The sequence below is a fragment of the Tiliqua scincoides genome, chromosome 5 (assembly GCF_035046505.1).
Source record: "Tiliqua scincoides isolate rTilSci1 chromosome 5, rTilSci1.hap2, whole genome shotgun sequence".
Lineage (NCBI taxonomy): Eukaryota > Metazoa > Chordata > Lepidosauria > Squamata > Scincidae > Tiliqua > Tiliqua scincoides.
In genome coordinates, this window is record NC_089825.1 from 103752936 (window position 1) to 103769737 (window position 16802).

At 45.1% G+C, this 16802-nt stretch overlaps 2 protein-coding genes across 2 annotated transcripts; one reads left to right on the plus strand and one right to left on the minus strand.

Moving 5' to 3' along the window:
* Window positions 1–1601: 1601 nt before the first annotated feature.
* LOC136652773 (olfactory receptor 6F1-like) lies at window positions 1602–3490 on the minus strand. The gene is made up of 2 exons (XM_066629695.1): window positions 3463–3490; window positions 1602–2554 (listed from the first exon to the last, which is right to left on the minus strand). Exons 1-2 carry the CDS (start codon window positions 3488–3490, stop codon window positions 1602–1604), a joined length of 981 nt encoding a protein of 326 aa, XP_066485792.1.
* Window positions 3491–11425: 7935 nt separating this feature from the next.
* LOC136652774 (olfactory receptor 6F1-like) lies at window positions 11426–12367 on the plus strand. The gene has a single exon (XM_066629696.1). It carries the CDS (start codon window positions 11426–11428, stop codon window positions 12365–12367), a length of 942 nt encoding a protein of 313 aa, XP_066485793.1.
* The last annotated feature ends 4435 nt before the right edge of the window (window positions 12368–16802 follow it).

Genomic DNA, 16802 nt, shown 5'->3' on the forward strand with positions numbered 1-16802 from the left:
CAGTCCCACACAATAAGAAACTGGTTAACACTTCTGGATGGATGGCAGAGTCATGTGATGATGGACCACATGCCTATGTTTTATATGTATGATCAATATATTTCAAACATGTTCTTTCTCCATTATACAGCCAATTGAAATGCAATGAAATTAAATCGTCCATCTAGGAATGTTGGAGTTTAGATTTTATACTGAGCTCTTTGCCATCATGCCATCTGTTACCTGAAATGCAATATCATGATCATTCCAAAATAAAATCAATGCATACAGTTGGCCCTCGTTATCCATGGGAATTTCACTCCAGGAACCCCCGCAGATAAAGAAATCTGTGGATGTTGAAATCTGCAGACTTTGGCATGCCCCAAACCTCTGAACCCAATGGGAACTGAGCTCCAGTAAGGTCCAGAGGCTTTTGTGAGGCCCCTCTGTGGGCTTTAGAAAGCCCTTAAAAGGGCAGAAAAAGCCACTTCCAGTTTTATCTTAAAACCAGAAGTAGCATTCCCCGCCCCCCCCAACAGCCATTCTAAAGCCCACAGAGGCCACGGGTAGTTACACACAGCCTCTGCGGGCCTCAGAAAAGCCTCCGGACCCAACTGGAAGTTTGGAGGCTTCGTGAGTGCATTAGGCATGTGTGGAAGATGAAGGCCACAGGTGCTCGACTCTCGTATAATGTGGGCCCCTGTATTTGAAGGGGTAGAAGCAAAGCACTGTTTTAATTTTGCTCAATTCTGTTTAAAAGAAAGAATTCTCACCACCTAGGTGCTCGAACATGGGTAGAAACTCTCTCCATATTCATTGTTTGCCTCTGCAGAGAAGTGGAGGGCCAAGTTATTTTTGAACAGCATGTCAGCATGTAGGAAGCCAATGCCAATTCCTGCTGTCTGTTTCCCATATCCTGGGACATATAGTATGAAGAGGACCTGAAAACTATTGAATGATCCATCTATCTGTCTGAGACCAGCTATATATGGATCCAAAAACAGATAGATCTGATAGCAGCTAGATATGGATCCAGTACTGATAAACCAGTGGTTCTCACACATTTAGCACCGGGACCCACTTTTTTTTTTTAACAATCCAAGGCTGCAATCCTACCCACACCTACCCAGGAGTAAGTCCCATTGACTATCATTGTTAAAAGAATATGCATAGTAGCTTGTTAAAAGTATAGGTCTGTAACATTTCCCCAAATGTAGTCACATGCCATGGTAGCATCAAGTCTGATATATTAAATATAAAATATTGAAATGAATGGGGATCCACCTGAAATTGTTTCGCCACCCACCTAGTGGGTCCCGACCCACAGTTTGAGAAACACTATGATAAACTATTTGTTGAGGGAAGGAGGTCCAGGGATCTCTTCAAACATGGAGTGCATTTGCATCCCTTGGCCTGTATTCCATAGGAAATGTTGTTGTTATTCCTGAACATTAACCTTTTCTCTTACTACCATTATGTGATGGTTGTATATACCATGTATACTTGAACAGGGACTGTATCACTTTGTTTGACATCATCCAACAGGTATAAGATATGAAGCAGAAATCTTAAAATAACAAATTGATCAAAAATCCTGGTCTGCCAAAATGCTTTCCTGTGTGTCAATGGAGGGGCGAGGACATTCTGTTCAACAGCTTCCTCAATGCATTTTGAACATCCTTGTTTCTCAGGCTGTATATAATAGGATTAGCCATGGGTGTTCCTACTGTGTAAAGCACAGAGAAAACTTTGCTTAAGACTGGACACCAGGTTGATGTAGGCACAGCATACACCACCATCAGCGTCCCATAGAACACTGTAACCACCATGAGATGTGAGGAGCAGGTCGCGAAAGCCTTCTGTTTGCCTTTGGCAGACGGGATCTTGAGGAGGGTGGAAATGATTTTATAATAGGACAGGACAGTCAGAAGGAATGGCGTGAAGGATACGAGAGAGGCAATAATGAAAGCAGGGAGCTTCACACTTGACGTGTCTCCACAAGCAAGATTGATAATGGGTGCCAAATCACAGAAGTAATGATCAATCTCATTAGAAGCACAGAAAGGCAGTAAAGAGACCATTAGCATGGTGACCACTAAGGAGAGGAACCCACCAACCCAAGACCCTACTGCTAGCTGAACACACACCCTCATGTTCATGATGTTCCTGTAATGCAATGGGTGGCAAATGGCTAGGTAACGATCATAGGACATAGCTGCTAGGAGAAAACACTCCGTAACTGCCAATGAACCAAAGATGTAAAACTGGAGGAGACAAGCTGAGAAAGAAATGGCCTCGTGAACAGTCAGGAAGGTTTTCAGCATCTTGGGGACCACACTTGTGGTATACCATATCTCTAGGAAGGAGAGATTGCCTAGGAAGAAGTACATGGGATTATGAAGGCTATGATCAGTCACTACTATCACTGTAATCATGATATTCCCCATTACTGTTACTATATAGAGTGCAAGGAATATCATGAAAGTGGGGATCCTTAGCTGGTGAAGGTTACCGAATCCCAAGAGGATGAATTCTGTGATCACAGTTTGATTTTGGTTTCCAAAAAGATTTCCACCTGTAAAAAACACACGTGCAAGGGAAGGGGAAGGGTGAGAGAGAACAAGAAATAAATATACCAAATCATATAAGGCAATTAAAAAAAAAATGTGTCATAAGAAATAGCTTGGGAAAATAACAGCAAATTAAGAACTGGAGAATGTATTTCCATTGCTCTAACACAGTGATTTTCAACCTTTTTCATCTCAGGACACACTGACAAAGCACTAAAATGGTCAAAGCACACCATCACAGATTACAGGCTTCAGGAAGGGACCAGTATTAGAGAACATGCTTGGGATGCAGAAGTTTGTACGTAGGTTCATCCCCAGCATCTCCACGTAGGACAAATAACCATCTCTGAAGCCCTATAAAGCTGCTGCCAGAGCTGAAAATACTGGGCAAGATGGATCAGTACTGAACTAGATGGTCTGAGTATAAGGCAACTTCCAAATTTTCTAGGAGGCCTTCAGCAAATTTCCCTCTCCTACATGATTGCACTCCATCAGCACATAATTAGAGCTGGAATTGTCAGCTGCCCAACAATGTTTACACACCAGCTTTGATCCCAGTATATGGTGTGGCTCCAAAGCAGCTTCATGATATGTAGGGTCATGTTCAGGGTCATGATGCATATGTAGAGGGGCCCAATCCTATCCCCACATGTTGCAATACTGATCTATATTGCCCCAAAGTGGTGGTGAAAGTCCCCAAGTTTCCTTATCTGTGGTTAGTTGCAGCTTGGGAAGGAGAATGCTTCAAATTGTATAAGGTTTGTTTTTTAACTGCAGGGGGAGGAATTTGGATTAAGACTGTGGTGCGCAGGGAAGGGGAAGAGATCAACCCACTGTATTATTTTTATAAAGCATATTATTTATTTTTCTTTTAAAAAGAAAAGTTATAAGGAAAAGGAAAAATGACATTTACCTTTGAACATGTCAACTTTCAAATGCATTTTGGTGTTCCAGCTTTTATTAGATCTCTAGTAAAGGAAACTTCCAAAATTTTTGATACTTCTCATTTACATTTTTTTTAAGCCACAAACATAGAAACAGTTTGAATTTAACCTTGATGTGATTCAGAACAATCAGAAGAATAACTCACAGGCGATATTCTGTAGAAAATGACAAATGTGGTGTGAACCCCTGACGAGCCAATAAATAAGGTGCTTGTTTTACTAATTAGTAGGAAATTAGTATATGTAACGGGAGCGTGTCTACTCAGTTACACCCACAACAGGGATCAATTTGTATCACCGTTCCGGTTGGGAATATTTACAAATAGATCAAGTCAATGCTCTGGTGGATGAATATGACAAATATTTTACTTCCATCTGTTTATATGTATGACTGGTCACTGGAACTTGTAAGATCATTTAAGGACATCTTAAGAAGGCTTGCAAAACAAACAAACAAAAAAGCCAAACCACAGCTCCAGGGACTTCTATGTGATTTTTTTCCCCTGGAAGAAAATGGGAAATAAGAACATAGAACCCATACCAACCTAGAGTTTGTGCTTGTGAATTCTTTCAAGTTAATTATAGGTTCCAATTTATCCTGAATCAATTTCCAATCAGTTGCCTTTGATGATCCCCCCAGCAGGGATGAGAGCTCAAGTCAGGTGCCTAGAGTCTGAGTCGTGAAAATACTTATTTACATCTTAACAGAGTTGACAATATAATCAGTTGCATAGTATGGTTTTAATTGGGAAGATAGCATAGCTAGTGGTAGTATTAGAAGTATTTCACCACCAGGGTGCAGGGAAGGGCAAATTCAGGGCAGCTTGACTTGAGTTGAGCCACAAGTTTTCAATCCCCATGACAACTCGAAAATGAGTCATAACGGGTATTTTCTGAGTCACCTTTTCACGACTTGAAAAGACTTGAGTCACAAGTCACTCCCTTTAAAAAGCCAGCTCTGGGAGAAAAAGGGGTTGCTACCAGGGTGTATTTGTGTCAGTGTTCTCTTTAACCACTCCCCTGCTGTCCTGTCCCATCTGTAAACAAGGTAGGAGTTGTTGGGACACACTGCAGGGCCATTTGCAGCAGCTGCAAGGCTTACCAGGATGAACCAATTCTTTGCAGCTTTACTCAGAAGTAGTCCCATTGCAGCCAGTCATTCAATGGGGCTTCCTTTCCCCCAATAACAATGGAGCTCACAGTAACCATGCAATTGGAAAGTGTGATTGCTATGAACTGCCTCCCCCCTTCCTTGCTTTCTCCCCCTCTCTGAGCTTCTCTAGTCAATCCCAAGGCAAAAAACTCCCTTGGCTCCTCCTTCTGACCTACCTCAGCCCCCAAAAATATGAGACCGCCTATCCTTGGTCCAGTGATCATCTGTTCTTTCAGAGATGGACAAGAGAGCCTGCTCCCGGCTACACCCCCCCTCCTGCTCAGGTGCAAAGCAAACCCTTCCCTAACTCCCGACTAGAACTTCCCCGTTCCTTGCCCAGTCTGAATGATGACTCAACAAGGTTTTTCACGCCGCAAAAACAATACACAAGCACACCCAGACACAGACAGACTCAAGTCTGCACACATGGGGACAAGTGCCGAGTCAAGGATCCCGACTTGAGTGTTTTGCCGAATCTTTCATGAGCATGACTTGAGTTGCCACAAGTCAGAAAAAAAGTCAGAAAATGGTATACATGGTTTCTCCCCTCCTCTTGTCCTAACCACAACACAGTGAGGTAGGTGAGGCTGTGAGCGCAATCCAGACCTTATGTTTGGCCCTTGCACCAGTCCAGGAGAGTAGCAAATGTGCTGTAAAGCACCGCCTGAAGAGCAGGCTGGGTTGGCTCAAGAACATGCACCAGCCTCCTCACACCAGATGCAGACACAGATGGTATACATTTGCTCCAGCTGAGGAGGCCGGCATGGGGGTTGGGAGAGAACAGCAGATGTGGGGGGGGGGAGGACTGGGAGGTGGATCAGGTCTGGGGGGGCAGGATCAGCCACAGCAGCACAGGCCAAATCCTAACCCCCACTCCTGGCCTGATCAACCTTACTTGGTGCAAATCTGAGTAGCCCCACGGGGTGGCTGGCACGCAATATGGGGTAAGGGGTAAAATATAGCCCTAGTTGCACTCCAGCTGGCACCTACCATGTGCTGGATACAGTGCAGGACACTCTGCCTGCCTGTTCCTGCGCAAGTTAGGATTGGCCTGCTCGAGTCAGTGTGTTGTGAGCTGCGTTGTGCCCAGGCCGCTCCAGAACCGCTCCGGACTGCTGCTGGAGCTCCGCCAACGGCTTGGCACGGCAGACAGCTGCACAGCTGTTGTTGTTTCTGCGCCTCAAGGCTGAAGCACTATCACCCCCAGCGACAAGGAAGACTCAGAGGCAGAGGTTCTCCACCACACTCCTCCTTTACTTATGTACAGATATTTACAGAGTCCAAGTAGTACAAACGGTACACGATCCACTCTCCAAACAATGTAGCCTCCGGCTCACAATGCTCTGCTTCTCCCACACACTTGCTTGCCTCTGCTGGACATTTATACTTCCTGCAGCCAATCACAGCGTTGGGAATACTGCACAGTCATGCTGACTGTGCTGTTGCTGCCACACACACACACACTCACATGAAGTCACCTGATGCAATAACACCAGATATTGCATCAGCATGAGGCTCCCAGGATGCTGTTCAGACCTGGTTTGGCCAAGGCTTCAGGCCTGTTACTGTGCAGCTAGCAAATTACCTGTCAGGACTGGGGATCAACCCGTGACACAGTGACTGGCCCAAGATCACATAGGAAGTTTTGCAGCTAAGGGGGCATTTGGACCTGGATTTTCCATGTTTCTTTTTCTTAAACATCCAAGATCTCTGCACTTTCATCTCTTCCTATATTTGAACTGCAAGTTCATCTCAGATCTCTCACTCTTGAGTGTCAACAATCTTTAAATGTCTACAGAGAATGAAGAGATTGTCTGGAGACTTGACCAGTGATCTGGGACTAATCATAAGCAAGCCTTGTGAAATTCAGTAATTGGATTTTTTTTGTCATTAATTGCTATTGGACTTCTATGATTTATGGATCTGCCACTCCCAGGTGAGGGGAAGGCAGGGGGGAGGGCTGATCAGGCCCAGGAGGATGGCAGGGACAGCAGAGGAGGCCTCTACCATATCCTATCCCCCTGCCCAAACCTGAAAGCTCATCACGGGGTTACCCAGATCCACCCTAGCTCTATAGTTGGTGTGAATCCAAGTAGTGCCATAGAGGCTGCTGGAGTGTTACCCAGAGTCAGTGAACAAAGGTCCCTTGCCTTGAGGAGACCTCCTTCAGCCACAATTCTGTGCTGAGTGCGGAGGAGGCTGCACTGGCCTCACCGCTTTGCAGCATAGGAATTTGGTTAGGATTGGGCTGTTAATTTCTCTGTTCGTTGTTTCTTTTTGTATCATATGCTACTAGCTTTCTGTACATTTGTTCGTGTAAAAGATATTCAACATTATTTTAAATTCAAACCAGTATAGTTGCAAAATCCATTATTTGACAAAAAGCTGTAACTGAAAGTCGAGTAGCCATTAGAGAGTCAGTGCCAGATCACCACTCAACACTAAACCTTTGACACATCTAAACAGTAGTTTCGGAGTATCTGCATCAAGTCAAAATCTAAAAGATTTGGGATACTCTTCAAAATCTCTTTCTGAAACACTGTGATTTGCAGTGGCGGACCTCCCATTATATTCAAAGAGGCAAATGCCCCAAGCTCAAGCCTTTAGGACCCGTGGAAGCCTCTCTGAGGCTCCCGAAGGGGTCAGAAACTGTGCTTCCATTTTTCCAAAGCACAGTTTATAGCACCAGGGAAGCCTCAGGAAGCTTCCCCGATGCAGCCTACAGTCACATGAGACTCTGTGTACCTCAGGTGAGTGGGGGGGGGGGGCAGATTCATGCACAATGGGAGTACCATTGCGGACCTTTGCCCTGGGGTATGGGGCTGGGGAGGTCCACCACTGGTGATTTGTGGACACATTCAAAAATATGCATCAAGCCTGCTACTACCACTGAATTGCACCTCCAATTCTCATTCAGTCTAATTAGTACTACAAATATTCTTCAGGCTGCAATCCTAAACACAGTGACCTGAGAATGAGTCCAAGATGAAAAGTCAGTGATAGGAGAATGATTGGCACACAGTGGCAGACCTCCCATTATGTTTGATGGGGCAAATGCCCCAGGTGCGAGCCTTTAGGATCTCACGGAAGCCTTTCTGAGGCTCCCGACAGGGTCGGAAACTGTGCTTCCTGTTTTCCAGAAGCACAGTTTATAGCATCAGAGAAGCTTCCTGAAGCTTCCTGGATGCAGGCTCAGGTTGCGCGAGGCTCCATGAGCCTCAGGTGAACGGGGGGTGGATTTCCATACAGGAGGGTGGCAACAGGCCTCAGGGGGGTGCCATCATGAACCTTTGCCTTGGGGCACAGGGCTGGGGAGGTCCTCCACTGCTGGCACAAGCATTCACCATGCACCTCACCGGTATTGCCCTCACACTTCCCACTCTGAACATTTCCTGAACCTACTTGCCCTTTCTCTAAATGGCTCTGCCTGGGTCTACTTGCCCTTACTTAGAATGGCTCTGCCTGGGTCTACTTGCCCTTACTCAAAAGTCAACTTGCCCTTACTCAAAATGGCTCTGCCTGGGTCGACTTGCCCTTACTCAAAAGTCTACTTGCCCTTACGCAATATGGCTCTGCCTAGGTCTACTTGCCCTTACTCAAAATGGCGCCGCCTGGGTCACGTTGCCCTTTTGCAAAATGGCGCTGCCCAGGTCTGCCCTTTTTCAAAATGGTGCCGCCAACTTCATTTTGCCCTTTTTCAAGATGGCGGCCACCATGTTATCGCGACCCACCAGAAATTCAATGGCAACCCACCAAGTGGGTCACAACTCACAGTTTGAGAACCTCTGCCATAGAGAGTTTGGCGCACAAACAAGCCAGGCAGCCCAATCATGAGCTGCCTGGAGTACGGGGCTGCCTTGGCACTGAAAATGGCTACTGCAGTATCCAGCACCCCCCAGGCAGCTGCCACCACCTCCTCCTCGGGAGAAGGGGGCATTCATCCCCTTTCCCCAAGTAAAAGAAGTAGCCCCACAACGGCAGCTTCAGAGCTACTGCAGAAGAGTTCCATGTTGGACCATGAGGCCCAACACCGAGCTCAGGATCCAGTGGAGCTGAGTTCCACTGGTCCCATCCTCCTCCTGCTCTGCTGCCTCCCCCTGGAATGTCTCCTCCCTGCCCTCTCCCCACCTCCCCCCAAGCCCCCACTTACTTCTCCCCAGTCTGGGGGTTTGGGTGATTGCAAGTGGCGGAGCACTGGCTTTCCAACAGCTCTAGCCCAGCGAGCAGAGCTCAGGATTGGGCTCCAAGGCTGTAATCCCATCCACGCCTACCTGGGAGTAAACCCCTTTGACGATAATGGGACTTACTTCTGAGTAGACATGCACAGGATAGGACTCTCAGCGTCCTTCAGAATTTTTTTTTTTTTAATGTTTCATGATTGCATGAAGAGTTTTCTTCAAAACATGAGACATTCTTTGGAGATGAAATCTCAAGGGAATTTTTGTTGTGATGAAATCAGGGAGGAAGCCTTTTTCTCCACCCCCTGCATCTCAGTTACAATCGACTGCGCAGGAGAATCTTTTTACCTTTCAAATTGGGTGAGTTGAAACAACAAGAGAATCCATCAAAGTACAATAGTTGAAAGCTGTGGGGGATGTTTGAAATGTAAGAAGAATGAATGGATGGCATTCTAACAACTCCTTGGAAGGATGGATGGTTAGATGGATGGCCAATAAAGATGCATGTGCAGTTGGAGTGTTGATGCCCATATTGATTCAAAGAACAAGTGGTAAGAGGCTCTATCTTTTGATTTCTTCCTGAAGTCAAATGCCAAGTGGTTTCTACTTCCCCCCATTTGAACCAAATGCATTTGATCCAGTGAAGCTTTACACTTTATCCCTTGCCTCTAGCCTACCTTGACAAAAGCTTTTACTTGAAAGCAGGAAACCTGTAATGAAATCTTCTTGTTTTGGATAGATGGTGATTTGATTACACCCACTTAAAAAGTGACCTACTGTTTGCATTCATTCTTCTTTTATATAGTAATTATTTTGCTTTAATGTCATTTTGACATGTTTGTTGTTTTTAAATGAATTTGTCCAGTATGCTGCCTTGATAGCTTCTAACTGGATGGTGAAATACAGGGCACAATTATATTCAATAACATATTGCAAGCTGCCTGGTGCAAGCTGCCTTGCAAAGAAAGGCCCAGGCTGCAAATACAATTAAGGTGCTTCTTTCCCATTAACTTCACTGGGATACAAGCAGTCTGCTTCTTTGTAGGACTGCAGCATCTCCTTTGCTCGTGTGAGGATATTGCACTATGTACCTCAATAGTTCGCAAATTCCTCTAAATCAGTGGTCTCCAAACTTTTTTGTGCCACAACCCCAACAAATAAATAGAGACTGGGGCTCTCTCTCTCTCTCTCCCATCTTCCCCAGGACGCTGTCTGCCAGTCCCCACCCCATTGCCGTCCACTCCCTGCCTTCATAATGCCCTCCCAGAACTGTCCACTGTAACCAAATATTCTTATTAGACAGAGCAGAAAAAGTTACCATGAAGTAACTTTTACCACTAGTGAAAGTTATTTTAGCACAGTTGCCAAGATCCTGAGCAGGACTGGGACACAATCTCCTGGTATCTGAAAGCGTACACCAGATGCCTCCCCCTTTACCTGGTGGTGCTCTACTCCAGTGGTCTTCAACCTTTTTTGTTCCTGTAAATTATCACAACCCAACAGTGGAGGCTTCAAGGTTGAAGAACACTGTTCTAAATAATGGAGGGGGGTGGAACAACCCATCCAGAAATACTGTCTTCCATTCAAATCTTGTACCTTGTATATGACCTCTTTCCATGTCTCACATCCTATTGCAAGACCTTGTCAATTAACCAAAATCCTCTACCTCTTCCCAACCAGTCATAATTTTGATAATCACAAAATTGACCATGCAGGCATGGCTATGAGCTTAGGGGCCTTTAGTCCCTGAGGATGCTAATGTTATGAGCTTCTAGTTCTGGGTTCTCCTGCTTTCCCTCCAGGCTCTACAGATCTTCACATAGCCCCAGGAAAGATGAATTATCTTAAGCTATTGCTGGTTTCTGCAGGAACTGATGTTATAAGATTCTTGATCTGGGTGCCTCTTCAGTGTAGTTGAGGAAAATTGGGAGATGCATTTCGATTTCATGTAAGATGACACTTTTCACAGTTATGGAATTTCTGGTATGGGTGGAACATATAAGCACCATGATAACTAGGGCAAAAGATACACTATAAATATTAAAAGTAAATAAATAAGTCAGGTGATGTACACTATTGCTAAATTCCAGTTCATGTTATTTATTATATTTGTATCCCACTTTTGCCTGCACAGACTTCCAAAGTGGCTTACATTTTAAAATAATGATAATGTCCAAACTTCTGAAGAGGTGTTTATGGCAGTCTAGGACCAAAAGGACCCAGGGATCACTTGCTAACAAAATGGAATGGAAACAGCCTTTCTATTCCTCTACAAAGTCTTCTGGTCCCTGCTAAAAATATTAATATGGGTTTCTAAAAAAAAACCATTAATAGTAAAAAGTTTGCATTCAGTCAAAATCAATTCTTAAGGGGAAAAATGTAAGTGTAAATAATTTTTTTCCCCCTGTAAAATGTTGTGTTTTTGTTTATTTTTTTTTAAAAAATGCATTTTAAATATAACCATAGATACTTCTGTTTGGAAAATACTGTATTTCTAGTTTCTATTTTGCCTGTAGACTTGCACTAACAATGAAAACTGTATTCTGATGAATCCTTCTCTATTTTAATTCTGAAACTTGTTTCAGAACAAAAAAAGGACAGATGGGAGTGGAAAATGAAGAACGATACAATGAAACAAGAGTGATGGAATTCATCCTTCTTGGCTTTCCAGGCTCTTGGTATTTACAGATGTTTGTCTTCATGTTCTTTCTTCTCATGTATATCCTGACACTTCTTGGAAATCTTTCCATCATTGTGCTCGTGATAGCAAACCGTCGCCTTCACACTCCCATGTACTTCTTCTTATGCAACCTCTCTTTCCTAGAGATATGGTACACAACAGCCTCTATTCCTAAAACTCTTGCTATATTCTTAGGGAAGAGCAGAAGCATCTCTTTCACTGGGTGCATTCTGCAGATGTATTTTGTTTTTGCCTTTGGGTGTACAGAGTACTTCTTGCTGTCTGTGATGGCTTATGACCGCTATTTGGCCATCTGTTACCCTCTACACTACAGCACCATCATGGACATCCACCTCTCTAGCAAGTTGGCAGGAAGCTCTTGGCTGTCTGGATTCCTCATTATTTTCATACCAGCATTTCTGATTATGAGGTTGACCTTCTGTGGGCCCAATGTGATCAACCATTTCTACTGCAACATTGATTCCTGGATTGTTCTTTCATGCTCTGACACCCATGATATTGAGATGGCTGCCTTTGTCATATCTGTCATTGTCATCTTGGGCTCCTGTGTCATAACGCTTCTCTCCTACATGTACATCATCTCCACTATCCTGCGCATCCCTTCTGCCAAAGGACAGCAGAAAGCCTTTTCCACCTGCTCCTCCCATCTTGCTGTTGTGATCATTTGGTACGGTTCCACCATCTTTTTGTTTGTCAAGCCTTCTAAAAGGACATCACTGGAAATGACAAAAATTGTAAATATCCTAAACACCATTGTAACCCCGTTGCTGAATCCCTTCATCTATACACTGAGAAATAAAGAGGTGAAAGAGGCTTTAAGAAATTCATTGCACTTGGGTTGAAATAAGCATGTTTTATCTGATGTTAATATTTACAGAGTTCAAGCTATAAACATCTGTATTAAGAAGTGATACATTTTTTAAAAAAAATGGCTGATTATAGCTAATGCATTTACATTATCTTTGAAACTTTCTTCCAGTTTTGAAGATACTCTTTCAGTGTGAAAGAAATGCAATTTTAAATGCACAAGTTTCTTATCTTATTTATTTGTACAGTATTTATGTACAGCCTCTCTCATGCAGTCAAGACAGTTTATTATTATTATTATTATTAACAGTATTTATATACCGCTTATATACCGGTAGTCAGACTACCATAAACCCCCTCTATTCAAATGGGGTTATGACAAATTATTCTATGAGAGAAACCCATAGCACCCTTCATTTCTCCAGATGTTTCCTTTCACAGTGCAGTCATCTTCCTGGCTGCACAGTTCATGCTTTCCAATTTTCCACAAGCAGCCACAAATCAAGCCTCAGTCAGGCTCTCAAGATGTTATCTTGCCAGCTGACTCCTCCATAGTCCACACTCCTCCACATTCCTCTGCAAAGTTCTTTCAGCATCATTCCAATCACCCATCCAAGGCCAGATCAAAGCTGATCCTGCTTGCTTATTCAGGCAAGGCAGCAGCTCAACCTCTAGATCACACCTCCTGCCCTTTACCATTGCCTACATTGCACTCTTCCATCAGCCTCCTTGTGCCTGGACTTATCTGTTACTCAGTGCCTCCACACCTCAAGGCATCTCCCAGCCAGTTTATTTCTCTGAGATTTATGCCCCAATCCCCAATGAGGGATTCAAACATCGTCAAGCTATACAAGAACAAAGGTGACAAGGGTGACTGCAATAACTATCGCGGCATCTCTCTCCTTAGCATTGTAGGAAAGCTGTTTGCCCGAGTTGCACTGAAGAGGCTCCAGGTACTTGCAGAGAGCGTCTATCCAGAATCGCAGTGTGGATTCCGAGCCAACAGGTCCATCACTGATATGGTATTCTCCCTTAGAAAGCTGCAGGAGAAATGCAGAGAACAATGACAGTCACTCTTTATAGCCTTCATAGATCTCACAAAGGCTTTCGACCTGGTCAGCAGGGATGGCCTCTTCAAGATTCTCCCCAAGATCGGATGCCCACCCAGGCTCCTCAGCATCATCAGGTCTCTCCACGAGGACATGAAGGGCACTGTAGTATTTGATGGCTCCACATCAGACCCCTTTGACATCTGAAGCGGAGTGAAGCAGGGCTGTGTTTTCACACCGACCTTGTTTGGGATTTTCTTCGCTGTCCTGCTGAAGAAGGACTTTGGAACTGCAACAGAAGGCATCTATCTCCGGACCAGATCAGATGGAAAGCTCTTCAACCTCTCCAGACTGAGAGCAAAGTCCAAAGTTCAGCTGAAATGTCTGTGTGACTTCCTCTTTGTTGACGATGCAGCTGTCACTGCCCACTCTGCCAACGATCTCCAGCAGCTCATGAACTGTTTTAGCAAGGCCTGCCGAGACTTTGGACTGACAATCAGCCTGAAGAAAACACAGGTCATGCTTCAGGATGTGAACTCACCTCCCTGCATTGCAATCTCTGTGCATGAGCTGGACGTTGTCCATGACTTTGTGTACCTAGGCTCAACGATCTCCGACACGCTTTCTCCAGATACCGAGCTAAACAAATGCATCAGTAAAGCAGCTACCACATTTGCCAGACTCACAAAGAGAGTCTGGTTCAACAAGAAGCTGATGGAACATACCAAGATCCAGGTCTACAGAGCTTGTGCCTTGAGTACACTTCTGTACTGCAGTGAGTCATGGACTCTTCGCACACAACAGGAGAAGAAGCTGAATGCTTTCCACATGCGCTGCCTCTGACACATCCTCGGTATCACCTGGCAGGACAAAGTTCCAAACAACACAGTCCTGGAACGAGCGTTCCACTAGTGTTGCACCAGCGTGTATACACTGCTGAAACAGACGCCTGCATTGGCTTGGTCATGTCGTGAGAATGGACAATGGTCCGATCCCAATGGATCTCCTCTATGGAGAACATGTGCAGGGAAAGCGCCCTACAGGTAGACCACAGCTGCGCTACAAGGATATCTGCAAGAGGGATCTGAAAGCCTTAGGAATGAACCTCAACAGATAGGAAACCTTGGCCTCTGAGTGTTCTGCTTGGAGGCAGGCTGTGCAGCATGGCCTTTTCCAGTTTGAAGAGACCCTTTGCCAACAGACTGAGGCAAAGAAGGAAGGCCCATAGCCAGGGGGAGAGACCAGGGACGCACTACTTGCTCCCAGTGTGGAAGGGATTGTCACTCCCGGATTGGCCTTTTCAGCCACACTAGACGCTGTGCCAGAACCATGATTCAGAGTGCAATACCATAGTCTTCCAAGACTGAAGGTTGCCAATATTTATGCCCCAATCCTATTTGGATGCTATGCTAAAAGTGCTCGGACTGTTGTGTAAAGTTCATCATATCTTGTCCATTTACCATGCCATTAGCACGCCAGTGCCAATGCAACAAGGGCCAAATGTCAAACCTGTCCTGGCATAACAACACAGGTTCAGCCCTTTTCAGTAATACTTCCTGAAGCATTCATGGAAACATGGGCTCTCCCATTGTCCATGGAGTGGAATTCTGATGTCATCACATCATCTATGTGTTGAGTTATTGACATGTCATCACCATGTCATTGGTGTGTCATACATGTAATGTCCAAGGAGCCAATGACCACATTCAATCAGCCCCAACACTGCCAGCCAGAGAGGCACCACCAGGCACAAATATATCAACTTCAACCATGGGAAGATGCCCCAAGGATGCCAGACAGACATACAGACGCACACACACAACATAGCACAAGAATGTCATGACCTGCCCACCTCCTACAGACTATAAATCAGCATCAGGGATGGCAGGGAGAGGGCGAGGAGGAGATGTGGCAGGGGAGGGAGAAGGATGAGAGGGGGTGGGACCAGTGGGATCCTGAGCCCCAGGTTGGGCCTCATGGCCCGACACAGGACTCCTAGATTCTGTGCCAGCTTAAAAGCCGCTGCAGAATTGAGTAACCCCATTGTAGGGTTACTTCTCTTACCCAGGAGAAGGGAACTAAAGTCTCCTTCCCCTGAGAAGTTGCCACAGGATGCCCAGTGCGCATTGGATACCAGAGTAGCCATTTTGGCACCATGGCAGCTTCATGTGCCTCATGTGCCAGGCAGCTCAGGATTGGGCTGCCCTTCCCTGTCTTAAGTATTTGGCCTCCAGCCCTTTACGCACATCCTCACAGGTGTTTGATGTGATTATCTGATGTAGAATTCACTGCCTGAGCATTGGACAGCTGGATAAAGAAGAGACCCACCTTCCTTCCAGCTGTAAATTCTTTTTTTTTTTTTCTTGGCTGTGATGACATCACCTGTATCTGTGATTGGAGGAGTACCAGCTACTTGGTTTCTCCACCCTCTTGGAAGAAAGGTAGGCAGGTTTGCTAACCAGGCACACTTCAGTTGCTAAAGAACATAGCTGTCCCAGGCATAAAAGGGGCTCCAGAATCTACATTCTCCCCTCCCCCCCATGGATGTCACAGGACAAAGGCACTCCGAGTTTTACATCCCAGCATCTGAATGACGTGGACTGTTGCCTGTGTCTCAAGCTTGCCCGAAACATGAGAGAATAGACAAAAAATACATAGAAGGAAAGAGAGAAACTTGGGGAAACACAGAGATCCATCACAAGTGTGAGGCAGTCAAGGTTTTATTGAACTGTATCAGTGATTGATCTGAAGAAGAAACAGACAATTATAAAAAAAAGAATGCCTCCTGACTCATTTGAGTCAGGAGGCATTTGTTAGAGATAATTGGGCAAAACACAGAGATAGCAGAAGTGCAAACCGGCAGCTGCAGAGTGTGGTGCTCAGAGCACAGGGAAGGACACCAAAAAAAGGAGGCAAGACCCAGGGAAGTACCAACACCAGAGTCTATTTACAGGCAGTATTCACAAGTAGAAGGCAGTTCCAGAAATCAGCAAGCAGAGGCAGTCCAGCAAACAGTCCAAGTAGTCAGTAAATCAGGTATCCATCCAGCAGATTCATGCAGCAACTCACTCCTACAATTCACCCAGTGGAGTGTGCTTGTTGGCCATTTATACTCCTGTCAGCCAATGGGAAAGGCCATGACCTCATCCCTGAGGAATGTCATTGCATCATACTGGGTGGGGATTGCATTAGCTTTTCCCATCTCTCCTTGTCCTGTGCAATGACTCAGCACTTTGCCCTGATTGGTCCTTGCCCCATTGTCTGACAGGTAGGCTTACATTTGCTTATACACAGCAGCAGTCTGGTAGGCCTGCCTTATCCAGCCCCCAAATTGCCTTGCTGTATGGGGCACATACTGTAACAGATCCAGTTATACATATTTTTTTTTTGAGGGGGGAGGTATTTGTCTGCCCCTTTTAAA

Coding starts and splice junctions, on each gene's coding strand:
- LOC136652773 (XM_066629695.1), bottom strand. CDS start 3,490: ATGCATTTGAAAGTTGACATGTTCAAAG. Junction 2,555..3,462: donor GAAAGTTGACATGTTCAAAG/GTAAATGTCATT, acceptor TGTTTTTTACAG/GTGGAAATCTTTTTGGAAAC.
- LOC136652774 (XM_066629696.1), top strand. CDS start 11,426: ATGGGAGTGGAAAATGAAGAACGATACAATGAAACAAGAGTGATGGAA.